The 27,030-nt window shown below is 55.9% G+C and overlaps 1 protein-coding gene across 3 annotated transcripts in view; it reads left to right on the top strand.

Annotated features, from left to right (window-relative positions):
- The window catches only part of ARHGAP23 (Rho GTPase activating protein 23), a 79,855-nt gene that overhangs the window by 2,157 nt on the left and 50,668 nt on the right, over positions 1-27,030 (top strand). For 2 of the 3 annotated variants that reach the window (XM_036339182.1, XM_036339178.1), the window contains exon 1: positions 6,725-6,802. The exons of the other annotated variant lie outside the window; for it this stretch is intronic. In XM_036339182.1, the coding sequence (XP_036195075.1) occupies positions 6,740-6,802 (63 nt within the window). In that variant the 5' untranslated portion in view covers positions 6,725-6,739. Of the gene's footprint in view, positions 1-6,724; positions 6,803-27,030 lie in introns of those variants that run through there. 3 annotated transcript variants of the gene reach the window in all.

Below are 27,030 nucleotides of genomic sequence, written 5' to 3'. Positions count from 1 at the left end.
GGTTTTGGCATGTAGGGCTTCCTTAAAGGGGAGCATGCCTGGAATCTCTCACAGGGGCTGGAATTGCCCTGGGGTGTGTGTGGGGTGGGGGTGGGCTTGCCCCCCTGTGGTAAGTGCCAGGCCTCTCTGTCCTCTCCATCTAATGCCCCTCGCTCCCACCCAAGGCTGGCTGGGGGCCAGACAGAGGCGAGGGGAGCAGCTGCCGGGGATTTCCAGAGCGTCCAGGGGGAGGTGGGAGCCACCCTTCCCCGCTTCCTTTCACCCCTCCCCTCTGCTCCTGTCCCTTCTCCTTCTCTTCCCTTCCTCTACACTTCCCTCCTCTCCCCTCCCCCCCCTTTCTCCGCCGCCCCCACCATGGAGGAGCATGAGCAGGCCTGTCCTGCGTGCAGCGGCCAGGTGGGGCTAGGCAGGGTCTGGGGCAGGGGTGGGCAAACTTTTTGACTCGAGGGCCACAATGGGTTCTTAAACTGGACCGGAGGGCCGGAACAAAAGCATGGATGGAGTGTTTGTGTGAACTAATATAAATTCAAAGTAAACATCATTACATAAAAGGGTACGGTCTTTTTTTTTTTTAGTTTTATTCATTTCAAACGGGCCGGATCCGGCCCGCGGGCCGTAGTTTGCCCCCACGGCTGGTCTGGGGCCTGTGTAGAAAGCAGGGTTGTAGGTCATTTGCTGGGAGAATGAAAAAGCCCTCACACGGAACCATGGAATTTAGCATCTTGGAGCTGGAAGGGAGCACCTGGCCCTGCTGTGTGGGGGTCATGCTTTGTAGAAGGAGGAAGAGCTGAACATTAGACGTCAGCAAGTTACTTCTCTGCCAGGGTCCAGCCCTGGGGGTCCAAGGGTTCCCAAAGGTGTGGACGGAGTCGGCGAAGAATGTTTTACACGGAGACAGCGTTCAGAACTCTCTAGCTCTCTTTAGTCTCCCCACACTTCTCCCCTCCTTTAGGTGGCGGGCAAACAATACCACCTGACGGTGTTGTCACGGGCAGTAACTGAACTCGGGTTTGTAAAGAGCTTGGTGCACAGCAGGTACTCAACACATTTCAATTCCTTCCCCCGCCATCTTGGTGTTTTCAAGCTCCTGCGAGGTGATGTCCCGGTCCTTATGCGTCATCTGTTGGGTTACCCTTACACACCCTCGCACACATTCCAGGCCACCGGCTCTTCCGTGGCCAGGTGGCTGCAGGGCTGAGACCCCAGGCCACAGCCATGTCTCCCCGGCCCATGACACAGGTTCCCCGACGTGGTTTCCCTGCAGGGCTGCCAGTGGACAATAGCAGGGCTGGGACATCTGTCATCCACCCTCCGCCCTGACATGGGGCTTCTCTTACCCAGATTCCTCAGGGACCTGGAAGCACGGGTGAGGGTGGGGACTGGCCACACCCTATGCCATTACAGATGCTCAATGAGGTTCACTCTATGGGATGCCTGGCGCTTCTGCCAGGGCCTGGGCCCACCCCTCCCCAGCTCTCAGTCTTCAGGCCTCCTTCCTCTGCCTTCATGGACTCGGGCAAACACTGCCTCCCACACCCCTCCCTTCCCCTCTCAGTATGGAGGCTCCCCCTTGTTTTGCACAAGGCGCTGCTCACACCACCCTCACACCATCATCCCAGCCATCCTTTTCTGTGTCTGTTGCCCTTTCCTGGAATAAGAGTTCCTTGCAGGGAGGCATATCCACTGGTTCATTGAGCTGTGCCCACCACCCCACACAGCCATTTGCATATAGTCAATGCTCGATAAATGCCTTTGTTGTTGTTTATCCTCACCTGAGGATATTTTCCCATTTATTTCTAGAGAGAGTGGAAGGGAGAGGGAGAGACAGAGAGAAACATCGATGTGAGAGAGACACATTGATTGGTTGCTCCTACATGCACCCCGACCAGGGCTAGGGAACCTGCAACCGAGGTGCGTGCCTTTGACCGGAATCGAACCTGGGACCGTTCCGTCCATGGGCCGACACTCTATCCTCTGAGCCAAACCCGCTAGGACAAATTTTTTTTTTTTACTTGAATGAATTGAGCCCCCACCTGCTTTGGAGATGAAAATTTAGGTGAGGCTGGGTTGCTTTTGGGGGACAAGCAGAGACTCTGGTGGCTGAAAGCCAGAGACCCAAGAAGAGGTCAGGTCTGGAGGCTTCAGCATTCCCCTTTAGGCCTGCCCTCTTGCCCTCCTCCACCAGGGGGAGCTCTTTTACCTCCAGTGGGAGGGCCAAAGGCTGTGGCCAGGTTTACGGCCACCTGTCCTGTAACCCGCCTTCCCACCCTGTTTTTCCTTTTGGGCTCAGAGCTTGCTTTGAACACAAATCAAATCGGAGGCAGGTGGAAACGGCCTTAATCGTACAGAGGGCGATCTGAGGCTCCGAGAATGTTCTTTTCCTCAAAGACTTACAGCTACCGGGTGGGCAGGAGGGGCCCTGAACCCACGTCTTGGGACTCAGTGCTCCCTGATGACACCACACAGCACCTTGCGAGCTCCTGGGCCAAGCCTGATCCTGCCCCGGGATGGTCTGGTCTGGGGACTCCCTGACCTTCCCCGCTGCTTCCCTTCTAGCCCTACCTGGCCCTGGCAAGATGTGTTGGTTCTTTTTCCAACATTCCATTCAGGTTCTCTCTCCCTCGGTGCCTGCTCAAGTCTCCCCTACCCAAATGGAGACGTGCCTCCCCCATGGCTCACCTGTGCCACCCCCTCCCACCCTCTCCTGCTAATTCTCTCAGCAGGTACGATTTCATGACCTCACCCCTGATGCTCTTCCTCACAGCACGATCTGGCCTCTGCCCCCACCGCACCCCGAATGTGCCCTTCTCTGCCCAGCACAGTGCCACTTCCTCCAGCCTTCCCGGGTTTCCTGGCTGCCTCTTCCTCTCTGACCTGCCACCACGGGTGGGTGCTCCCAGGCTCCTGTCCCACACCTGTCTCCCCTCCGCTTTGTCTCTGGGGAATCTGAACCACACTCCTGGCCTCCCAATGAATCAATCCATGTCTCTAATGCAGGCCTCCCTTCAGGGAAATGGATGCAGGGCTTAAGCTGCCGATCACCACTCCGCACAGCCTTAAGGTTAAGGCTGCGGACTCTGGAGCCCAAATGCCTGGGTTCAAATCCTGAGTGGCCTTGGGTAAGACATTCGAGCCCTCTGGGCCTCCGTTTCCTTATCCAGAAAGTGAGGATTATAATATCTATTTCACAGCCCCTTTGTAGGGCTACATTTGAATAATACATACAAAAGAGTTAGCATAGGGCACGTCTCCTCTCCCTGAGAACTCTTCTTTTTTTTTTTTTTTAAATATATTTTATTGATTTTTTACAGAGAGGAAGGGAGAGAGATAGAGAGAGTTAGAAACATCGATGAGAGAGAAACATCGATCAGCTGCCTCCTGCACATCTCCTATTGGGGATATGCCCGCAACCCAGGTACATGCCCTTGACCGGAATCGAACCCGGGACCTTTCAGTCCGCAGGCCGACGCTCTATCCACTGAGCCAAACCGGTTTCGGCTCCCTGAGAACTCTTGAAACAGAAACTTTGGAGTTGTTCTAGACTCTTCTATTTCCTTTCCCCAACACCCAGTTGGTCACCAAGTCCCAGGGCCTCTGATGTTTATTGCTCCATGCTCTGGAGCAATCCCCTACCTCCTTGCAGCCTCTGCACCCCCCCTCCCGTCCCCCCCCAGCATCAAGCCACAGTGGCCATGGCACATCTTCTGTTGAATCCCTGCTCCAAGCCAGGCTAAAATCGAAGTGCCTCGGGCCCAGTCACTCCAGGGTCATATCCCCACCGGTGTTTCCTTCCTCATCCCTCCATGCTTCCTGTCCACATGCCCTCTGCTTGGCTCCAGCCACACCTACACCCTAGTCGGCTCCCTCCTGCTTCCCTGCCTTTGTCCATGATAGTCCTTCTCCCGGGAGTGCTTCCCCGCCATTCCCCCTCCTGCCCACACGCCATCCATGAACTCAAGGCCACCTCCTCCTGGGAGCCTTCCTCTGCTTCTTCAGCCTTGCCTTGCTCCTTTTCTGGGATCTCACACTAGAGCAGCCATGGGCAAACTACGGCCCGCAGGCCGAATCCGGCCCGTTTGAAATGAATAAAACTAAAAAAAAAAAAGACCGTACCCTTTTATGTAATGATGTTTACTTTGAATTTATATTAGTTCACACAAACACTCCATCCATGCTTTTGTTCCGGCCCTCCGGTCCAGTTTAAGAACCCATTGTGGCCCTCGAGTCAAAAAGTTTGCCCACCCCTGCACTAGAGTCAGGATTGGTGAGACCCAGCCCCCTCAAGGGAAGGAGCTAGGCTTGTCTCTAGATCCCAAGGCACCACCTCCACTCCCCCATTTCCTCATGCGTTAGGGCTCCCACTAAACATTTGTGAATGAAGAAAGGTGCTTGGGTTGGGAGGGGAGTTTAGAAAGAGTATAAGGAAGACCCTTAGTGAAGGAACCCTCCACCCCTGTTGGGCTTTACTGCCTGAAACCCCAGAAAAAGAGCATGCCAGGAAGACAGTAGCTTTGGGGGGTGGATGGTGGGATGCAGGGAGTGAGATGCGGGAGTCAGGGGCTGGGGAGCCAGGATGGAGAGGACGGATGGGAGGAAGAGGTACTAGAGAAGATGAATGGGGAGGGCTGGGACAGGATGGGGGTGCGGGTCAAGGTGCAGGAAGAGGTGGGAAGGGCAGCAGGGTGGGGGCAGAGCACACTTTCTGGGAAGTGGGGGAGGTGAGGGCCGTGCATTGTGGAGGGAGAAACTGCCTGCCGGCCAGTGTGAGCTCATTTCCTCTCACCGCCTCCTGCAGTGTCTGAGGGTATCAGGCTCTGGAAAAAGTGAGCCAGGGGCACCCCAGGGGCCACTACGCTCCTCCCCTCCCCCACAGCCTCAGTTCAGTCTGGATCTCAGATGCCAGGGCTTCCCCCTTTACACGGACAGCCCATTAGTTTAGAGAGGAACGGTCCCCTGAGCCAGGGTGGCAGCAAGCTTTGGGCCACTGGAGCTGCAGGGCGGAAAGAATCAGAGACAGGAACCCGGGTGAAGATGAAGCAAAAAAAATACAGTGTGATGGATTACAGTCAGATAGTAGGAAGGACTTCTCAGGAGGGGGGCGGTGTGTGGATAATTCTGGCCGCACGTGACCTCGATGAAGAGCGGTGGGGAAGGAAGAGGAGTCATGACTGCCCCCTGTCATTAGAAGAGCACCGTTCCATTGACTTCTAAGGCAGCGGTTCTCAACCTTCCTAAGGCCGCGGCCCTTTAACACAGCTCCTCGTGTTGGGGTGACCCCCAATTTCATTGTTACAAATTGAACATAATGAAAGCATCGTGATTAATCACAAAAACAATATGTAATTATATATGTGTTTTCCGATGGTCTTAGGCGACCCCTGTGAAAGGGTCGTTCGACCCCCAAAGGGGTCGCGGCCCACAGGTTGAGAACCGCTGCTCTAGGGGATTTAAAATAAATGAAATGAAACATAAGATTTAAAAGCAAGTCAGTGTCTCCTCCCTCAGGTTCACAGGAGCGAGGATGGGCTTGATCCCCATCAGAGGTGAAGGGGGGGGGGGGGCTTGGGGCTGATCCGCTCTCAGGAGTCAAGGTGGAGGCTGTATGAGTCTTGTCCCAGAAGGAGTGGGTGATCCCAAAGGATGCAGAGTTGGCCTTCCCACTCTCCTCGCCGGCCTCATCCAAGTCATATTCCCATCTACCTGTGGGCTCTCCCTTTCTTCATAGTCTGTAAAGGGCATGGGGAAGAGGTGAGCATGGGCTGGAGGAAGTGGGAGGTAGGAAGGATCCTCGACCGCAGAGAAAACAGCCCCTCAGAAATGAGGGACCGAGGGACTGAGCCCTCCTGGATGGGCTAGAGGGGTGCTGCTTGGGGGGCAGAAGCAGGAGGAACGGGCTCAGAACCCCAGTGGCTCTCCGGGCCCAACGCAGAGCGAAGCAGGGTCGCTTGTGCCTGGGAGGCCTGGGGGGTCTCTGCTCTCAGGCTGCCTGCTGTGGGGAAGGTCTCTGAGCTGCCAAGAGGTCTGAGCCGCAGGCTGGCTGCGTGGGAGTCCGAGGGCTGGGGTGCCTGCCAGCCTCTCTCCTCCAGCCTCCGTTCCGGCCTCTGTAAGGTCCTGGGCGAGACTCTGACTTGGGAGGGGGTGTGAGACCGAGGGGAGCCCCTGCAGGTTCCCCTCCGGAACCCTTGCCCACGCGGGCATCGCCATCTCTGCCCTGGTCTCAGCCTCCTTGAGTCTCGGGATGGAAAGTTCCCTAAGCTTGTTTCCGTCTTTCCCTCCCGTCCACCCCAGGTCTTCCATCTCTGTCTCTGGCCGTCCGGCCTCTCTCAGGCTTTCCCTGTCCCTGCTCCTGACGTCTCTGTCCAGCTGCGTTTCTCTCCGCTTCCCTTTCCCTTCGTGCCTCGCTCACGCCCCCTCCATGTGCCAGTTCTGGGTTCTGTGCCCTCGTCCCCTTTCCCGGGCCGGCCCGGATCACCGTCTGTTGGGGCCGGTCCCCGGGAGGCTGGCCCGGACGGTCCCCCGGAGACCATCGCCCTGGCCCGGGCGGCGCTCTGCCCTCCAGCTCGGCGGCCAGAGCGGACCTGCCGGCGCCCCCTCTCCCCGTGCAGCGCCCTGCGGGAGGCGGCGCGTGCGCCCCGTCGGGAGCTCAGGGGGCGGGGCTCAGGGGCGGCCCCGCCCCTCTCGGGTCCCAGCCCGCGCGCCCCCAACTGCGCCCCGGCCGCAGAGTCGCCGCTGCCGCCCGATGAATGGAGTCGCTTTCTGCCTGGTCGGGATCCCGCCCCGCTCGGAGCCCCGGCCCCCCCAGGTGAGGCGCTCGGCCAGGGGAGGGGTGGTCCCGGCACTGCCGGGCGCTGGCGGTGGGCCCGGGTCGCGGCGCCCCTGCTCGGCGGGCACAACGCAGGGCGCACGGCGGGCACGGCTGCGGGGGATGCCGGCCGGCGGGGGGCCGGGGGCGGAGGGGGCGGGGGGCAGAGCGAGAGTTGCCCTGGGCAGGAGGTGGGGCAGGACGGTAGGCCGGGGGCCGGGACTCCCGGGGCGGCCAGGGCAGGGGGCACGGGCCGGGGCGGCCGTGCCCGGACCCCGGCGACTGGCCGGCGGGGGCGGGAGGTCCGCGCCTTTTGTCCGGGTTTTTCAGGCGGGGCGCCCGCCGCTGCTTCCTCTGCCCGAGTTTTCGTTTTCCGTTGGCGAGGCCCCGGCACAGCTGGAGGGAGAGGGGGTGGGGGAGGGAGTTCCCGGAGCGGGACGTCCTTGACCGCGGCGGCCGGACACCCCCTCCCCGCGCCACACTCGCCCCCTGCCGGGCCGGACGGCGCAGCGAACTGCCTGGCGCGAGTCCGCCGCGCCCCCGGCCCGAGGTCCCGAGGAAGAGAATGGGTTCGGGACCCCTGCTCCCCTCGGACTGGCCGTGGGTGGGTCTGGTCGCGGGGTGCCAGGGGATTACTCAGCGCTGGGCTGCTTTGCTTGGGTTCTTTCATCTGCCAGCTGCTGAGGGTGGGGAGGGGCCGGCAGGGGCCTCCGGGCCCCATCGGGTCAGCCCCCTCCTGCCGAGCCTGGCTGCCGGGTCCCGCCGGGGCACCCACACATGCACTGCCCCCCTTCCCGAGCTGAAGGATCGAACACTGTCAGGCCCTTCTGTTCCCTGGGCTTGGAAAGGAAGTTCCCTGGGGGTCTATGTTGGGGTCAAGGTCTGGGCTGAGGCCTCTTCCTCCTCTGACAGGTCTGGGGGCCGCTGGGGTGCTCCTCCCAGCCCTCCCCCCCCCCCCAGAGGGAAGCTGGGGTCTAGCACTTTGCAAACCCCGAGACTGTGAGTGTCTCGGGAGCTGGAGGGATGAGTGCTCACTTCTCCCGGACTCCCCCTCCGCTGCTCAGCCAAAGTGCTCCTAATTACAAACTTGAAATTCAGGATGGACAGGGGGTGGGGGTGGAGGTCATTAAGCCCGAGTCCCTTGGATTACACTCCACCACCACCACCACCACCACCAACACATACTTCATCTCTCTCCTCTACCATCTCACCCCCACCCTTCCCCTGTGCCTAGCTTGGGGTGGATGGCTTTGATTCCAGGTTCTCCCCCTCTGCCAGGGCAACAGTCCCATTCCCAAAAGTGGCCGCTCTCTCGCTGAGATGCTGTGCTCACTGGCATTCGATGTGAATCTCGACTCCATAACCTCATTTCACCTCCAAACATAACTCAAAGGTTCCCAACCTCAGCCTCTTCCACTTGCTCACATGGTGGTTGGGTCCACCCCCAAGGGGCTAGGAGTTCCCAGTTTCTGCGTCCCAGGCCCCCCAGTCTCTTGATGGGAGTCACAAGATGAAAACTTTTCGGAGGAGAGCGTTATGAGGAAGGTGGCTTTCGGACACCATGGGGAATGGGGCAGGCTTTTGAGGATCCCAGTCCAAGCAGAGAGGGTCTGGGCCTGGGGAATAGGCCCTGTGTCTGGGCAGCCTGGATGGAGTCTGTGCTCCCTCCTCAGGCTGACCCTGAGCTCATGGGAAAGGGGAGCAGGAGGCCAGCATTTTTGGCATGAATGGGAGTGGGGGTGAGGGCAGGTGTCGGTACAGAACAGGGCAGTGCAGGAGTGGGCAGAGGCATTTATTGCTTCACCCTCATTGCAGGGATTCTTAGAAGGATTTCATGATGTGCATGGTTAAGAGAGTACAAAGGAAGAGAATGGAATCAGTTACAATAGGAGGGATTGCAGTTAGCTCTTGGGGAGAACTTCCAGGGAGAGGCTTAAGAGCTGCAGCATCCCAGGCTAGCCAGGAGCATCATGCCGGGAACTTTCCTCCACTATAGCGGGTCTGGTAGATGCCGGTGGAGGTGGATTCCAGTGCAGAAATACAGAGGGATTCATAGGGGATCAAATATAGTCAAACGAGCATATACATTAGTGCCCCCAAACATGTGTTTTTAAGAAGGGGGAGTTTCATAGTACAGCTGACAGCTAAGACATGGGCCAGGATTTATATAAACGACCTCATTTAATTTTCACAACACAACTATGAGGTGTGGGTACCATCCTTCCCATTTTACAGTTGAGGGCACTGAGGCACACAGAGCTAATAGCTTGAATAAAATCACATCACTAATGGGTGGCAGAGCCGCGGTAGGGTCCCGGCAATCCGGCTGGAGTCCATCCTCTCACTCTGCTATCCCTCGTCTCAGGACCTGCCTTGTCCTGCTGTCATTCGCACCCCAAAGCTGGGTCCATCTTGGACACAGTCCAAGATCAAGGTCAACCTCTTGCTAGATTGGAGCCTGGTGGTTTTTCTTTCAGTTGGGACAGGGATGGGCACAAGAGGCCTCAGGGTGGCCAGGCCTCAGGTGTCCATGGGTGGTGGGTGCGGAATCAGCTCATTTACCCTCCAACCGCCAGGCCCATGCCAGCCCATAGACTTGGTCGTGGTTCGGTTCATTGGTGTTTTCCTTCCAAAGGGACATTAGCCCGGGTCTGCTGGTTCAAAGGTGAGATATTGGCTTGGTCAGGGATTTGGATAAAGCCTGTGCTTAATTATCCTGCTCTCTCTCCCTCCCCAGAGAGAGCCATGAATAGGGCCTGTGGGAGCTGGCTCTGCCTTGCCCCTAGCACCCCCTCCCCTTCCAACAACCCGCCTTCAGATCCAGGCCCCCTGTTCCACGTGAAATGGTGCCAGCTCATCAGCAGGGCAGTGCCAGTTTGTGCCAGGCAGGCATCTTCTCCCCACTGCCTCGGTGGGACAGCAGGCTGGGGTGGCCTTGGGACTGGACTTTGGGGCCCTATGGGGGTGGAGCATATTCATCAGCTGTCAGTGTGGGTCAGGACCAGAGGGGTCTTCTTGTCTAACTCCCTCCTGCTCCAGTGGGGAAACTGAGGTCAGAGAGTGCCCAACGTCAGGTGGCCTGTGAGTGGTGGACATGAACCCAGGTATTCTGATTGCCGGCCCCCAGGCCATGCCTTTCCATGCACAGTTGGTTCTGTCCTTAGTGTCCCCCTCGGTGCTGGGTTCTGGGACCAGGCCCAGGAGGGAGAAGGGAGGGCGGAGGGGACAAGGATGAGTGGACAATGTGTCCCGTTCATCTCTGTGTCCCCAGTGGCCAGCACAGTGCCTGGCACAGAGTGATTCTCCATAAATGTTTGTGAAGTGCAGGCCAGGGAGCAGCCCCTCCCCTGGCCTCCCAGGGTTCACCGGGCCTAGCTCTGCCCCTGGCATTGTGACCGTCAGGCTACAAGTCAGTCTCCCCGACCAGACTGGCATTATTTGAGGGCAAGAAAAATAATAATAATAACAACTACTTCCGAAGTGCTTACCACTCTAGGTAGGTACATTATCATCATCCAGACAAAGAAATTGGCACAAAAAGATTACATGGCTTTCCCATGGCACACAGCTGGTGGCAGAGCTAAGGAATTGACCTTGCTCTTGACCTCATTCCAGGCAGGCCCAGAGGTGTCCTGTTTATCTCGGTATCCACAGAGCCTGGCCAGAGCAGTGCTGTTTGTTGACTGACTGAATGACTGACAGTGTATGGAAAACCACAGAATTCGATCATCTAACCCTGTGGAAGCAGCCGGGATTGGAGTCTTGGGAAGGCAGCCGAGAAGTGCATTACTGTGTTATCTGTGCCAGGAGTGCCTGAGCCAAACCTAGAAAGAAAAGGAAAGCTCACCCACACCCTGTCACCAATGCCTTCCACCGCTTAACGGGGGCCACTGGGGGCCCCCAGTCCTCTGGCTTCTCTCTTGCCCTCTCTCCCTCCCTTCTTCTCCCAGAGTTCCAAGGGGACAGTGCTGGGCAGTGGGCACATGGGAAAAGACTACAGATTAGATTAAAGAGGCCTATTCCTTTTTTCATCTCTCTGGCCCTGAGATGTTCAGCTTAATAGTTGGAGGGCGCACGGAGTGTTTGGTTTGGGGCAGGGCCTGTCATAGCCGTCAGTTCTCTATGTCTGACAGGAAGGGGTACTGGACTCCTGGTCCTAAACCCTACGATGGCCAGGGTCATTCCTCCAACCTGCAAACCTGTGTGCTCCTGGGCAGGTGACTGCTTCCCCTCTGACTCCCCCTGCTCCCCATTTGCTGGTCTGAATGAACATCAGACTCCATCACCAGGTCACACTGGATGTACTGACAAAGGCTGGTGGGGAGCTGGACCGGAAAAGAGAAGACTCAGTGTGGGGAGGTGCCTGGGCACACGGGGAGGTAGGCTGCATGCCTGGGCCCTGACCAGCCTTGCTGAAGCGCAGATTTCAGCCCTACCCCTTGTTCACTATGTGATCTGGCCAAGTTCATTGTTTTTTGGCCTCCGTTTTCTTGTCCCTGAAAGAAACCCTCAAAATGGTTTTGGATTGAATGAGGTAATATAGGTAAAGTGGCTGACATCTGGTAATCTGAACTCTTAGTAGCAACTGGGATTAAACAAACAATAATCAATGGATGGAAATGAGAACAACATACTTGGGCTCAATAGAGGGAACCCTTTATGGCCTGAGTAATCTGAAGAGGAAATGAGCTGCCCCTGGAGGTGATGAGGGCCCCAATCAGAGGAGGTGAGCAAGCTCCGGCTGGAGTGGAGAGAATTCAGGCACTGGGTGAGAGGTTAACACAGAAAACCTGAAGGGCTCGGCTCTGGGATTAGCGCCGGGTGGTAGGGACTCAGAGGAGCAGGTGGGATTTGTTTCCTGCTATCAGGGACTGGAGAGAGGAATGAGAGACTCGGGCTGTGCCGTGAGGTCCCTCCAAGCACAGGGGGTCCTGGAAGACTTCCCGGAGAAGGCCTGTAAGCATGGGCTTGGTTCTGATGGGTGGGAGGCCGTTGCAGGCCTGCAAAGGGCTTTGTGGTTGAGGGGCGGCGAGGCCCCAAGGCTGCCTCCACATTCTGGCTGCCCGAGGGGGTGGGTGTTTGGTGGTGGTGGTGGTCATGGGGGAGCTGGTAGCTCCCTGTCTCCCCCCACACCCCGATTCCCAGTCTCTCTTGGAGGAGGGACCAGGGCTACTCCCAGTGGCAAAGAGCAAGGGCCTGTAAGGAGCGGAACTGGGGAAAGAAAGACTTCTTATGCCCAGTGCATTTGGGGGCGTCTGGGGGTCGGAGGAACAGTGGAGCCTTTGTCCCAGCCGCCGGGAATCTGGCCGAGGAGCCAGGCCTGGGTCTGGCTGGGCTCTCACAGGCAGGTCCTCTTTGAAGTGACCCTTTCAAAGCTCAGCCTGAACCCCTGGGTGGAGAGACAGCTTGGGGCGGGGTGCAAGGATGAAGGATCTGCAAGCCAAGGATGGAAGCAGATGCAGTGCCTTTGGGCAGCAGGCTGGCAGGAGGTGTGTGGGCTGGAGGAATGTGGCCAGGCTGGGGGCACTTGTGGGAGGACAACCGACCCGGGGTCTTGGCCTCCAAGTGGGGGGTCAATAAAGGGAAGGGCAGAGTTCATTTTGGCCCTGCTAAAGGTTCATTTGGCTCCTATCATGATTTCTGTCTGATTCTGGGCTCCTAAATTCATAGCTTCTTTCTCTTTTTTAATTTCCTCAAAGAGTGTGAGAGTTCCTTGGAGAGATTGGGGGGTGGGGTAGGGGAGATGTGGGACTTAGAGCCCTAGGTAAGAGAGAGGGGTAGAGATCTGGGTCATCAGAGCTTTTCCTGCTCCTGAGAGCCCCCAAAAGGCTGAAAGGGGGGGCTGAAGTGAAGACTCCCACCCTCCACCACAGAGATTCCCCCATTCTCCGTGGGGAGGAACATCTGGATTGTTCTCCAAAACAGAGAGGGGGGCGAGGGGTGGGGGGCGGGGAGAGAAATTCTCTGAGAGGGAACATCTTCAAAAGTTTCAGCTGGTGCCCTGGCTGGTTAGGCTCAGTGGATAGAGCGTCAGCCTGTGGACAGAAGGGTCCCGGGTTCTATTCCAGTCAAGGGCACATGCCCAGGTTGCAGCTCCATCCCCAGTGTGGGGCGTGCAGGAGGCAGCCGATCTATGATTCTCTCTCATCATTGATGTTTCTATCGCTTTCTCCCTCTCCCTTCCTCTCTGAAACCAATAAAAATATGTTTAAAAAAAAAGTTTCAACGGGAGATAGGCCACCCCTACTTCCCTTCCTCTCCATTTGACTCATGGGGAAACTGAGGCCCGGAGACAGGACAAGGAGGCAGAGGCAGAGGGCAAGGGAGAGGCAAAAGTGGGAGGAAGAGGGAGGATGGGAGCCAGTTGAGAAGGGAGCTCGTGTCCTTGAGTTACAGTCCAAGGGTACTGAAGAGTCCCTAGTCTCTCTGACCCGCTGTGATTCCATGAGAGGAGGGAGGGGAGGAGTGGGTTTCTTTTAGTTTTGTTTGTTTGTCTGTTTTTTATCGAGTAGTGGACAGTGGAGCCTCTGGCCGCCCAGGGGAGAACCCTATCCTGATGCTGTTTTCTAGTTCATGTCCCCACACCCCAGTCTCTCGGTGGCATCATGGCACTCTCTGTACTTGGGAAGATTCTTCTAAATCTCCCTTACCTCTTCCGAGGATGTGGCCCTGGTTCCCCCTCCAGAGACGGGGAGGAGGGAGCTGAGGGCCCGGGGTCCTGATGGGGCTGCAGGCGGTTGGGTCCTCTTCCGTATCTTGCACTGGCATCTGCAGAGCTGCGCCCTCATTAGCTGTAATGAAGCCTTGGCACTGTGCCCCCTCTGCCTTGCAGCACCTGGCGGGGATGATGGGGCAGCTGAGGTTGGGCCTAGAGACCAGGAGGAGGGTGGGATGTCTGTAAGAGGAACGAGAGGGAGTCAGGAAAGGGGGGCCATGCAACAGGCTACGGCTGCCGACAGACAGAGGAAGAGGCACATGTATCACCTGACCTATGAACCAGGAGGTCATATACCTGGGCACATGCCCAGGGTTACAGGTTTTATCCCTAGTGATTCTCTTTCGTCATTGATGCTTCAATCTTTCTCTCCCCCTCCCCTCTCTGAAATCAATCAAAAAAATATATATATATATATTTATTGATTTCAGAAAGGAAGGAGAGGGAGAGAGAGATAGAAACATCAATGATAAGAGAATCATTGATTGGCTGCCTCCTGCACATCCCACTGGGGATCGAGCCTGCAACCCAGGCATGTGCCTTTGGCCGGAATCAAACCTGGGACCCTTCAGTCCACAGGCCGACACTCTATCCACTGAGCCAAACCGGCTAGGGCCAATATATATATTTTTAATGTAAAAAAAAAAGGGGGGGGCACACATCCCCTTTTCCTTCCCCACTGAGACCTTTGCCTGGCCAGTGGCTCCCGGATGCTTGGGTCCCACAGTGCTAGGGAGAGCGTTATCTGGGAGACAGGTGTGGCCCAGGAGCATTAAGGACATTCCCAGGCCTGGTTTCAGCCTGGGGCAGGAGAAGGACCTGACTCCAGAGATTGGAGGTTCTGTGTCTGGGAAAACTAGGCAGCAGCCAGATCTCCATGCCAACCGGCCTTGGTTCATTTGGTGATTACTCCTGTGTGTCCTCACATTTCTTGTGTTTCAGGCTCTCTGTGGGTCTTGGGATCTGGATGAAAAAGACACAACCCTCTTCTCAGGGGGGTTCTTGTCTGTTTTTCCTACCACCCAACAGCTCCACTAAGATTTTATAACCACAGGTTCTGAGATTTGCATCTACACTGTCTGCCAGTCCAGAACACTCCTTGACACCCTCTGTCAAAAATATTACAGCACAGCCAGCATGGCTCAGTGGTTGAGCATCGACCTATGAACCAAGAGGTCAAGGTTCAATTCCAGTCAGGGCACATGCCTGGGTTTTGGGCTCAATCCCTAGTGTGGGGCGTGCAGGAGGCAGCCAATCAATGAATCCCTCCCATCATTGATGTTTCTATCTCTCTCTCTCCCTCTCCCTTCCTCTCTGAAATCAATAAAATATATATATATATAAATTTTTAAAATTACATAAAAATGATCTGGCATAACTGGGGAGACAGAACCAAAGCAGACACTAGCGAGTATCTTCACTGTGACGTCATTTGAGTGTGAATGTGGCCACAAAGGCGAACAGCTGTTTAAAGATGGAAACGGTACGGCTGGGTAGAATCGCTGTAGGAATTGGTTAAAAACCAATTGGCCATGTGATTAATCTCCTTTCTCTCATTTCCTGTTTCCAAGCCTATCGTTGAGGATTCTTTAGTGAAACTTTTCTTCTATGAATTTTCAAGGGTCATTGTGAAGTGGTTATCTATTTACTGATACAAGAGCTGAGACTCTGAGAGGGTAAATAACCCCATCAAAGGTCACCCAGCATCTGAATTTAAGTCTGGGTCTTTCTGAATCCTAAGCCTGTCCTGTGTCACGGCTACCTTCCCTGACCAGGAAAGCCTGCGAGAGGTGGACACTCCCACCTTCCCCCACCGAGCCCTGAAATCCAAGTAGGGGTCTGGGTGATGATGGAGGAGGGGTGGAGGGTGCAGATGCATGATTATATTCTGCTTCTCCATGCCTCCGCCGTGCCTGCTTCTCGTGCCTGCCTAGTGTCTGGGTTTGCCCTTGAGTGGTATGGAGCGCCCCAGGGCTCCATCAACACGGGTTGAGCCCCTGGTTCTTCTAAAAGATGCTGGAGCTCTGAGGGAAAGAAAGCTTCATTGAGGAAGCAAGGCTGGCCCGGGTCTAAAGATGTCCGCTGGGGCAATAGAGGGGTGGTAGGCATAGAAGGGAGAGATGGGCATTCCAGACCCAGCATGACTTGTTTTCATAGAGACTGTGGAGCCATGGAAGGGTGGCAGGCAGCGGAGACAGCAGACCAGATGATGAGGGCTGAAACCGGAGCTGGGGATAGAGAGGACAGAATAGTAGCAGATACATCACCCTCTTCCTTTTCCAGAAACTTGCCACACCATCTCTTCACCTTCTCTGAATAGCCTTTCCTGTCTTCTCTATTTCTCAAACTCCTATTCATCCTTCAATGCCCAGTTCAAATATCCTTCTCTGTAAAGCACCCCCCCCCCCCCCAAGTCCTCAGATATATGGGGACTTCCTCCTCTGGGCAGTAGGCTGTAAGCCCCGTGAGGGCAGACTTGGCCTTGTTCACTGAACTATCTCCAACTTCTAGCCCAGGTCCTGATGACTGAACATTGTTGACTCATGAACTGTATGTTCCCATAGCACCTGGCACTGCCTTGTGAGACCCACATAATAACAACCGGAGTACTGGGTGTCCTAACATTGAGCCTTTCAGTGCCAGACATTGCTGTGCCGAGCACTTCACACAAACTGTCTCTTTAATCTTCACAACAGCCCCATGAAGAACAGATTATCCCTGTTTTATAAATGCAGAAAAATAAGCTCAGAGAGGTTAGTAACTAGTCCAGCGACACACAGTTAGGAAGTGGGACCAAGTTGGGATTCAAACCCCAAAATCCTCTGAGTACTGTTTTGGAACTTTTTAAACACTACGGTCTGCATCCTCTTTATTTGTTGCATGTCTATCTCTTTATAAAGTCAGAGACTTTTATTAATTTAAAAAATCCCTTGTGGACTACCAAACTAAGATTTGTTAAGCATCTTGTAGGTGCCAGGCCCTCAGTGACACCCAGCCCATGGTGCTGGAATGAAAGAGAAAAGGAGGGGGGCTGAGATTGACTGACCTGTTTGGGGGTACACAGGGGCAGGGCTGGGCTGGGGACTGCTCCCCACGGCGGTCACTGATGGGGAAAGGGGGTCCCCAGGCAGGGCAGGTGCAATTCCCAAGGGCCCAACTGTCTAAGTCCGCGGAGGCGGAGGCGAGGCTGACCTGGCCCGGGGTGGGCACTGGCCCGGGGTGGGCAGGGCGGTGTCTGGAGGCAGCAGGCCCTGGCTGAGGGGGTGCGAGGCCTGCAGGGCACAGAGTCAGTGGAGTCGGAGCCGCGGTGACTCGGGGCTTGGGAACCGCAGCCGCCAGGGAAGCGGAAGAGGGCGGAGGCCCTGCGCGGTGCTGAAGGACGGGCGGGCGGGCGCTCGCTGAGCCTGGTTGAGTGCCCATTGGGCACACGTTCCCAGGCCGGCAAAGACCCGCCAATCAGATACGCCCGCTGCTCCTTATTTGCATGGCCACACCCCTCCACTCCGGCCACTCAGGCTTCGCCCCCAAGCGTGCCTCCTCCGACCCCGCCCCTTTTCTGGCCCCTGTGGGCTACCGGGGCTGGCGTGGGACGGCTGGGGCGGGGAGGGGGCGTACTGGGACGGGGGGTGGGGGAGTTGGGGGGAGGCTGGGCGGGGAGGGGGGTACTGGGGCGGGGGGTGGGGAGGTTGGGGGGAGGGCTGGGGCAGGGGGGTTGCGGGGGAGGGCTGGGCGGGGAGGGGGGTACTGGGCGGGGGGTGGGGGGGTTGGGGGGAGGGCTGGGGCGGGGATGGGGAGGGCTGGGGCGGGGGGCGGGGGGGTTGCGGGGGAGGGCTGGGGCGGGAGGGGGGTTGCTGGGGCGGGGAGGGGGGTACTGGGGCGGGGGGTGGGGGGGTTGGGGGGAGGGCTGGGGCGGGGGATGGGGAGGGCTGGGGCGGGGGGCGGGGGGGTTGTGGGGGAGGGCTGGGGCGGGGAGGGGGTTGCTGGGGCGGGGAGGGGGGTACTGGGGCGGGGGGTGGGGGGTTGGGGGGAGGGCTGGGCGGGGGGTTGTGGGGGAGGGCGGGGGGTTGGGGGGTTGTGGGAGGGCTAGGGCGGGGAGGGGGGTACTGGGGCAGGGGTTGGGGGAGGGCTGGGGCGGGGAGGGGGGTACTGGGGCGGCGGGCGGGGGCTGTTGGGGGAGGTGGGAAGGGCAGACCTAGGCTGCCAGCCTGGCCGGCCGCACTATTCATAGCTCTGGGGCTGGCGTGGTTCGCATACTTGGCGTTTCTCGAGTCTGGCTGGCCCGAAGCTGTCGCCCCTTCGCGCTCCTCCCTACCTCCTCTCGCCTCCCCTTTCCTCCTCCTCCCTGTGCCTCCCCCCCGCCTTCATCCTCTCTGCCCGTCTTCTTGAAATCTAGAGTCCGCAGGGGGAAACTGAGGCCGTGAGAAGGGGCGTGCCTTTGGGCCGGGCCTGCAGGGAGAAGCTGGTAGTAAGGAGGCTGCAATGCGGCGGCCCGGAGCCTGGCCTGTGTCCGCAGACCGGCCGACCGGGTGCCTGGGCTTGAGTCGGAGCTGCCAATGGTGTGGGACCCTGGCGAGCTCCGAAGCTCGCAGTCCGGGAAGCTTCTCAGAAGCAGTCAAGCTGAGACCTGGAGGACAGGGATCCGTTAAGGGAAGACGAGGGAGGGGGAGAGACAAGGGTTATATTCCAGAGAGGCGGGCTGGGGATGTGGCGGGCCAGCCCTGAGTGGACAAGGCTTGGCCAGCTGGGGTGAGGGGACCCAGGACACTGCAAAGGGGATTGAAGCAGCTTCTCCCCTCCCCCCATCCTTGTTCCAGCACCCCCACTTTCCGGATCTGGATCCCACTGAGGAAGGGGTAGGATGAAAAAAAAAAAAAAAAATAGACAAAGATCTGAAGCAGCCCCAGCACCAGGCAGACACCTCCCAAAGACTCTCTGTGAGGAGAAGCTCATTCATCCCTTCACATTCAGAAATGGTTTGCCCAGCACTCACCTTGTGCCAGGAGCTGGGGATTTGACAGCCAGCAAAGCAGCCGGTCCCTGCCTTCCAGAACTCACAGTCCTGGGGTGGGATAGGAAGATGGTCAAAATGACCTCATAATTATATAGACACCAGCTCAAGGTGCTGTGAGGGGTGCAGAGGGACCAGCCCTGGTTAGGGGCCCAGAGGAGGTGTCTCTGGGGCAGTGACATTTTTTTTTTCCTCCTGAGAAATACAGGGTGGGTAGTAGTTAGTTAGGGTGTGTGTTGGCGAGGCAGGGAGGGAACTGGGGAAGAGAAAACAGCATTCCAGAAACAGCATGTGCAAAGGGCCTGAGGCAGGGAGGGAACTGGGGAAGAGAAAACAGCATTCCAGAAACAGCATGTGCAAAGGGCCTGAGGCTGGAAGGGTGCCGGGTCCTCAAAGGAACTGGCAGGAGGCCAGGGGAGCTGGAACACAGAGGAAAGGGGTGCGGTGGGCGTGTGGGAGCCTGGAGGCATGCCCCACAGAGTCTGGTGGCCATAGCATTAAAGCAGCCAGTCTGGACTGTCAGGGGAGTGGTGGCTGCGAGGAGCAGTGCAGTGAACGTGGTGAAGCGATGGACCCGGGAGACGGTTGGAAGGCAGAGCTCACTGACGGGTGGAATGCAGGGCTGGGGCCATACCCCTCCCCTTTATCAGCTCCCCAAATGCTTCCCCAGCAGCTTGTCCGGCCGCTATCCCCAGCTTCGTTTTGTAGCTGAAGAAATAAGAAAACCCGAGTGACCTTGAGGTCGCATAGCTGGAAAGGGCCAGGGCCAGTACCGAGGGCAAGTGTGACCCTTTCTCCGTATCAGCCTTCTCGATCCTGGGACAGTGAGTGAGCTCTCTCACCAGCCTCCCAGCTCCAGCCCCTCGCTGCTCCTGTGGGTTAGCCCAGCATTTCCTACCTGGCACCAGACTGGGGGGTGGGGGCAAGGGGCCAAGATGGGGTGTGTGTGTGTGTGTGTGTGTGTGTGAGAGAGAGAGAGAGAGAGAGAGAGAGAGAGAGAGATCCCAAGGGGCTGTTCTGCTCTTAAATGAGGTCATGCATGTGCAGCCTGCCTGGCATATAGTAAGGACTCAACAACTATTAATACGGGGCCAGGCAGACTGGTGAGGGGTAGGATATAGGGCTGAAGGCAATGCCATCTGTCCTCTTCTGACCACAGAGCCCAGCCCAGAAACCACCGCAGCTCCCCTATGGGCAAGAGCCAGGGGAGGCTGTCCCTACAGAGCCACCATCCCCTCCACCCTTCCAGCTGCCTCTGGGGCATCATGGACTGGGTGAGGGAGAGGTTCAGCTCCCAGGTGGGGTGAAGGGATGACCTGGGCAGGTTGGGCAGGGCCTGGGTGAGGGGGTGGGTGGTTTCAGGGGTGGGGCTGAGAGCCTCTCTTCACAGGCAGCCCCGGGTGCCCTGAGGGAGACTTTCGGAATCTGCCGAGGCCTGCCCTGGGAGGAGATGTGGTCTCAGCTTGACTAGGACTGAGCTCTCCCCTGAAGAACAAAACAAAACAGCAGTGGGTGCACCTGTTGTCTGTGCCCAGGTGGTCAGACAACAGGCAGATATTCATAGAGAGCCACTCCCCAAGTTCTCCCCCTCCCTCCCCCCACCTCCACTGACATGGGCTTCCAGTGTGGAGCTCGAATGGATATGACGATTTTGGAGAAGAGTCATTGTGCGCATTCTCCTGCCTCCAGGAACGACTGCCCTTAACTCGATCCAAGAGGCGCTAGCCCAGCGGTTCTCAACCTGTGGGTCGCGACCCCTTTGGGGATCGAACGACCCTTTCCCAGGGGTCGCCTAAGACCATCGGAACACACATATATCATTACATATTGTTTTTGTGATTCATCACGATGCTTTAATTATGTGCAATGTGTAACAACGAAATTGGGGGTCACCACAACACGAGGAGCTGTGTTAAAGGGTTGCGGCATGAGGAGGGTTGAGAACCACTGCCCTAGCCTCTCTCCAGTGCTCCTCGACCAGAGGGAGAGCCTTCCCAAGGTTCCATAGACCCTGGTCCCGGGAGGAGGTGGAGAGGGGTGGTCCTGGGGTGTGGTTGGGGCTGAGGGGACTGGAGGGTGAACGGGGAGAGGCAGGGTGGAGGGAATGAGGGCGGTAAGTGTGCTAGTGCTGGGCCAGCAGGGGGCTCTGCTGCACATGGGACCTGCCTGCTTGTTTGTCTTGGAGTGTGCGCCTAAGAGAGCTTGTGGGGACGGGAACTTCCTGTGTGTGCGCCCTCGTGTGTGTGTGTGTGTGTGTGTGTGTGTGTGTGTGTGTGTGTGTGTGTGTGTGTTATGGGTGCGCTGTGCGGGGTCGGCCCTCAGGAGGCAGGAACCTCACACTTAGCCCTGCTTTTGATAGGAAAATTCTTCCAAGGTCCTGACACCATGGGATATGGCATCCCCAGAGACTGTGCCCCCATCAGGTCAGCCCCTGATAGATGGCAGGTCCTCATCAATGCCAAGGGCGAACTGTATCAAAGTTCAGACTCCCTGGCAGCCCCAGAGCGCCCCCTGTGCAGGGGGTATAGGGCCCCCAAAGATGACAATCAGGGGTCTGAGAAGGCACGACGGAGAGGAGAGGGGTGAGAAGGAAAGGCCCTCAGGCAGGAGGTTCCCAGCTGTCCCGGACAATCTCTGGGTCGGGCTTGCTTCTGGGCCCCAATGGGAGATTGTTCACTTGTTCCTCTCCTTTCAACAGGATTTTTTTTCCCATTTGAATTCTGATCTTGCCATTTTTTTTATTGTGGTAAAATATACATAACATAAAATATACCTTTTTCTTGTTGTTAATCCTCACCCGAGGAGATATATACATATATAACATATATATATATTCCCCCCCCCCCCATTGATTTTTAGAGAGAATGGAAGGGAGAGAGGGGAGAGGAGAGAGGGAGAGAGAGAGGGAAAGAAATATCACTGTGTGAGAGAGAGACACATTGATTGGTTGCCTCCCACAAGCACCCCTGGCCAGGGACTGGGAATTTAATCTTGACCAGGTATGTGCTCTTGACCAGGAATTGAACCTGAGACCCTTTGATGTGCCGGCAGATGCTCTAACCATTTAGCAACACTGGCCAGGGCTAACATGTACCACTTTTAAGAAGTATTAAGTACATTCACATTGTAGTGCAGCCATCATCACCACCATCCATCTCTAGACATTTTCCATCTCCCCAAACGGAAACTCTATACTCGTTAAACAGTAACTTATATTTCCTGTTCCCCCAGCCCTTGGCAGCCGCCATTCTATATTCTGTCTCTATGAATCTAGGTATTTCATGTAAGTAGGATTCTACAATATTTGTCCTTTTGTGTCTGGTGTGTTTCACTTAGCATAATGTCCTCAAGGTTCATCCATGTTGTCACATATGTCAGAATTTCCTGCCTTTTTAAGACTGAATAAAATTCCATTGTATGTATATACCACATTTTTTAAATTTTAATTTAGGTTTCTCCCATCACCATTTATTCCTCATGCCCTCTTCCACCTCCACTCGCTCCCCCCGCCCCCGCCCAATCACCGCACAGTTGTTCGTGCCAATGAATTCTTTTTCTTTTTTTCTTTTTTGCTCAATCCCTCCACCCACCCCCAGCCCACCCCCCACTGCCTGACAGCTGTCAGCCTGCGCTCTGTCTGTGCGTCTGTATTTTACATGTTAGCTCACTTTGTTCATTAGATTCCACATATGAGTGAAATCACTTGGGGCTTGTCTTTCTCTGACTGGCTCATGTCACTTAGCATAATGTTCTCCAGGTCCTTCCTTGCTGTTGCAAAGGGCAACATTTCCCTCTTTTTTTACAGCTGATTAGTATTCCGTTGTGTAAATGTACCATCGCTGTTTTAGCCACTCATCGACTGATGGATGCTGGGCAGACCACATTTTGTTTATCCATTCATCTATTGATTGACACTTGGGTTGTTTCCACCGTTTGGCTTCTGAGTAATGCTGCCTTGAACATGAGTATGCACATATCGGTTTGAGTCCCAGCTTTCTTATCTTTCAGGTACAGAGGCAAAAGTGGAATTGCTATGTTTAATTTTTTGAGGAACCACCGCACTGTTTTCCATAGCAACAGCAACCATTTGGCATTCCCACCAGTAATGCATAAGGGTTCCAATTTCTCCACACTCTCACCATGAACAAATAACTATTGAGAGCCTACGATGTACAAAGCACTCTAGTGATACAAACCTATATCTGGAAGTTCAGCGGCTCCTGTCCTTACGAAGCTCTCCGTCTGATGGGGAGGCTCAGGTCATGCCCTTGAGCATTCTCCCATCTGAGGAGAAAGACACAGGTGGTGACCTCTGGGAGACCCTAGATCAGTGGTTCTCTCCCTTCCTGATGCCGCGACCCTTTAATACAGTTCCTCATGTGGTGGTGACCCCCAACCATAACATTATTTTCGTTGCTACTTCATAACTGTAATTTTGCTACTGTTACGAATCGTCATGTAAATATCTGATATGCAGGATGTATTTCCATTGTTACAAATTGAACATAATGAAAGCATAGCGGTTAATCACAAAAACAATATGTAATTACAGATGTGTTTTCCGATGGTCTTAGGCGACCCCTGTGAAAGGGTCGTTCGACCCCCAAAGGGGTCGCGACCCCCAGGTTGAGAACCGCTGCCCTAGATGGATATGGGGCAAAACAAACAAACAAACAAAACCCCCAATGCTGCTGTAGGGAGCTCCCAATCTGAGGGAGGAGGCAGAGGCCCTTCTTTCGGGGGAGTCCCAGACAGACCCAGAGACCAGAGTGGACACATGGAGGGCATGCATCGAGACAGCCAGGGGCTGCTGAGTGGAGAAAATCAGGGGGTTGGACAGGGCTTGTGGTGGGCCCTGGCCCACACTGGCCTGCAGTTGCCTCGGCAATGGCCCTGCTGTTTACTTTGTGGCTGGCTCCAGACTCACCCTTTTCCGCAAGTGCTCATTTCCCACCATGAGCAAAGATGCTCCTCTGTAGCCCTCCCTCCCGGAGGGGAAGTTGGCTCTCTTGCTGGGAAAGGCCCTGCCAGCCTGGCACTTCTGCCAGGTTCCTTGCCTGCTAAGAGCAGGTCCCGTCCTGGTGTCTCACGTCGCCTACCTCTTCCCCACTCCCAAAGGACCTACAAGACCAGGCTCTGGGCCTGCCCAAGGTCTGCTAGGGAAGGGGGGCTCCTGAAGATTCCTCTCAGCTTGGGGAGAAGTGGGGCATGTAGAGCCTGTGGGGGGCTGGCTGGGGGAGGTGGCAGTGATGCCCACGTGAGTGGGTTCACCTGGCTCTGTGCAGGTCTCCCTAAGGGTCTGCATGTGTCACCGTGTCTTTGTGTACATGTGGCTGAGTTGTCTGTCTCAATGTGAGTGTGGCTGGGGGTGTGAGAGTGTAAATGTCCAAAGACAATCAAAACAGCTTGCATTGACCTTGAGCGCATTATGCTAAGTGAAATAAGTCAGACAGAGAAAGACAGGTACTGTATGATCTCACTCAGATGTGGACTTCTAATAAAAAACACCCCAAACCCAAAACCCCACCAAGCTCATAGAGGACGGATGGGTGGTTGCCAGAGGCTGGGAAGGGGAGTTGGGGGGCTAAGGGGGTGAAGGGGGATATTGAGGGAGTTGGCCAAATGGGTGAAGGAAGTCAAAAGGTACAAACGCCCAGTTCTAAAATAAGTCATGGGGATGTACTGTTCAGCATGGCAACTATAGTTAATAATACAGTATTGCATATTTGAAATTGCTAAGAGAACACATCTTAAAAATTCTTATCATAACAAAACATTCTGTAACTATAGACGATGACAGACGTTAACCAGACTCATTGTGGTGATCATTTCACAATGCATACAAATTTTGAATTATTATGTTGTACATCTGAAACTAATATAATGGTGAATGTTAATTGTATCTCCATAAAAGTTTGTTTTTTTTTAAAAAAAAGGAAAACAACAACAACAAAAACTTGCGTTTATTGAATCCCTACTATGTGCCCAGGGCCTGTGTGTGCTAAGGACTTTCTTTAATTTACTTAATTCTCCCAACAATTAATTTACTTAATTCCTATTTTATTGGTGAGAAACAGAAGCTCAAAGAGATTAAGTAACTCTGGGGAGGTCGGTCTCACAGCCAGAAAGAGGTAGAGAAGGGACTCAGACCTGTCTGCATCCAGGACTCCAGAGCCCATGTGCTCAGGCCTGGACCACGCTGACACTGAAGAATGTGGTGATTCTGATCCTTGGTCCCTCCTTGAGATGACAGTGGAATTGCTTCCTCCCCGCCGCCCCCCCCCCCCCCCAGGCTTCCTTGGCTCTGGCCCTTTTTGAGGGTGGGAGAGGAGTGTCCCAACTACCCCAACTCAGGGCAAGCTTGGTCCTGGAGGGGGAAAGCATGAGTCTGGAGAGATTCTTTGAACTACACCCTGTCCATGGGGCCATACCAAGTGCTCCCAGTGACTAGGGGTTATCTGCACATTGAGAGTGTTTGGGAGATGCAGGCTTGCTGGGCCGGCTCATCAGCTTGGCCTGCTGGGGCATGTCAGGATTGTACACAACTGGTGCTGGGAACCAGGCATCTGAATGGGGCAAAAGGGTGGAGGGGGACCGAGGGGCAGCTGCCCTTGAGTGAGGGGACTGGGTCAGGGGTTGGAGGCCCAGGCGGGGGCGGGCAAGATGCCGTGGGTATCACATTGCCTGCATGCCTGGGATGGCCGGAACCTGGCGGCGGTTCGCTCTGTCTGGGTGTGAGGCGGTGGGGTGGTTACAGACCTGCTTTCGGTGGCATGTGATGGGCGTACGTATGGGAAGCTTCTGAAGTGCCAGATCATTCTTTTGGGGTGGGGGTACTGTATATCTCCTGATTTGGGGCCTACACTCTGGGAGTGAAACCAGAAGGAAAAGCAGGCGACTTGACCCCCAGTCCCTCTCTCACTTCCTGAACCACTAGCCCTCACAAGGTATCAGTTTTCCTCCTCATGTCCCCTGACCCGTGGGTCCCAGGACCCGCTCCTCTTCCTGCTCCTCCAGCCTCGGCCACCCTCTGGTTCAAGGGCTGACCTGGGAGGCCCCTGACCACACCCTCAAACAAACTGTCCCCTCTCAGGGCCCCTGATGAGGGCCCTGGGCCCTGTTGATGTGAGAGTCTCCCTTTGTTCTGGATGAAGGCAGCTGGCTCTGGCCTGAATCCGGACCTGGGGGACCCCTAACGGTTTCACGGGCCGGTTTCACGGGCCGGGGTGCTAACAGAAGTCTAAGGGCCCAGAAGACAAGGTCTGCACTCCTCTTATTCTCCAGGGTGCCCAGGCTCTGGCACCACACCTGGCCCACAGCAGGCACTCAAGACATGGTTGTTAAAGAATAAACAAGAGGGACGTGGAAGCAGATCTGACTCAGGCTGTAGAACTTGGGGATCTGGTCCCAGCTTAGTAAAAGCGAAGCTTTGAACCAGTCACTTTTCCTCTTTGCACCTCAGTTTCTACATCTGAAAAATGGGTATTAAAATATTCCTGGACATCCAATTCTTAGGATAAGGGTCAAATGAGATAAAGCAAAAGTGCTTTGAAGCAGTAAAAGATGGTTATCTCATTTGGAGAGAAGACTGGATGCCCTCCCCAGTACCTGTCCCAACGACCTTCAGGAAGATAAGGTTGAATGGATTTTGCAAGCTGGTCAAACTAGGGGATGATGGGAGGGACCGCTCCGCTGGGCTATTCCTGAGGTGGGGGGAGGAAGCTGGGGAGGGTGTGGGGAAGGAGGACTCACACTCGCAGGAAGGCTCGGAATAGAATCTCAGCTACGCCTGGTATTTCCCAGTCCTGGGCCCCCTCCCCCACCGCCCTCTGGGGCCCACCCCACATTCCTTTCCCAGAGGAAATGGGGGAGGGGGCCGAAAGGCTCCCCAGGGCTGGAGGATCATTTACCCAAACTCTGTACACCCTTGGAGGCCCTACTGTGTACATCCCCCTCCTGAGGTCCCTGAAGGGGCAGCTGGGGTTACGGGGGAGGAGTGTGGGTTTGTGTTGGCCCAGGCTGCTCCCTCCTTTGCTGGGCCTTGCTGTCTCTGTCCAGTTAGAGGGCAGGAAATGGACATCATCTATGTCTCATCATTTCCCAGATGTCTACAGCCCTGGACACAGAACCCTAAGTCCAGGGCTTGATCCAAACACAGAGCAGCACCTGTTGGCTCTGAGAGGTTCCCTGGGGCATGAGGGGGGAGAGTCACTCCATTTCCTCAGAACCAGGTGGACTTGCAGCACAAGGAAAGGAAGTTAGGTGTCTGGAAGGACTTATGGGCTGCTCGCTGGGACACCAGGCCAGACCGAGCGAGGACACTCCCGTGGCCATGGCCCTCTGCGTGGGGCCGCAGAGTCTGACGCAGCTGACGACATCTTGGTGCTTCCGGCTGGTCTCTGAGGGCCTGGCCTTTGGGGGATGTGACAGGGAGGCTCAGGGTGGGGGTGCTGATGGAGATGTCATGAGTTCTGCTCCTTTGACTGAGGTCCTTTCCCGCCCGGC

Source organism: Myotis myotis, unplaced genomic scaffold, assembly GCF_014108235.1.
Source record: "Myotis myotis isolate mMyoMyo1 unplaced genomic scaffold, mMyoMyo1.p scaffold_m19_p_17, whole genome shotgun sequence".
Lineage (NCBI taxonomy): Eukaryota > Metazoa > Chordata > Mammalia > Chiroptera > Vespertilionidae > Myotis > Myotis myotis.
Note: the sequence above shows the minus strand (reverse complement) of the source record. Positions and strands in the feature narration are given on the sequence as shown.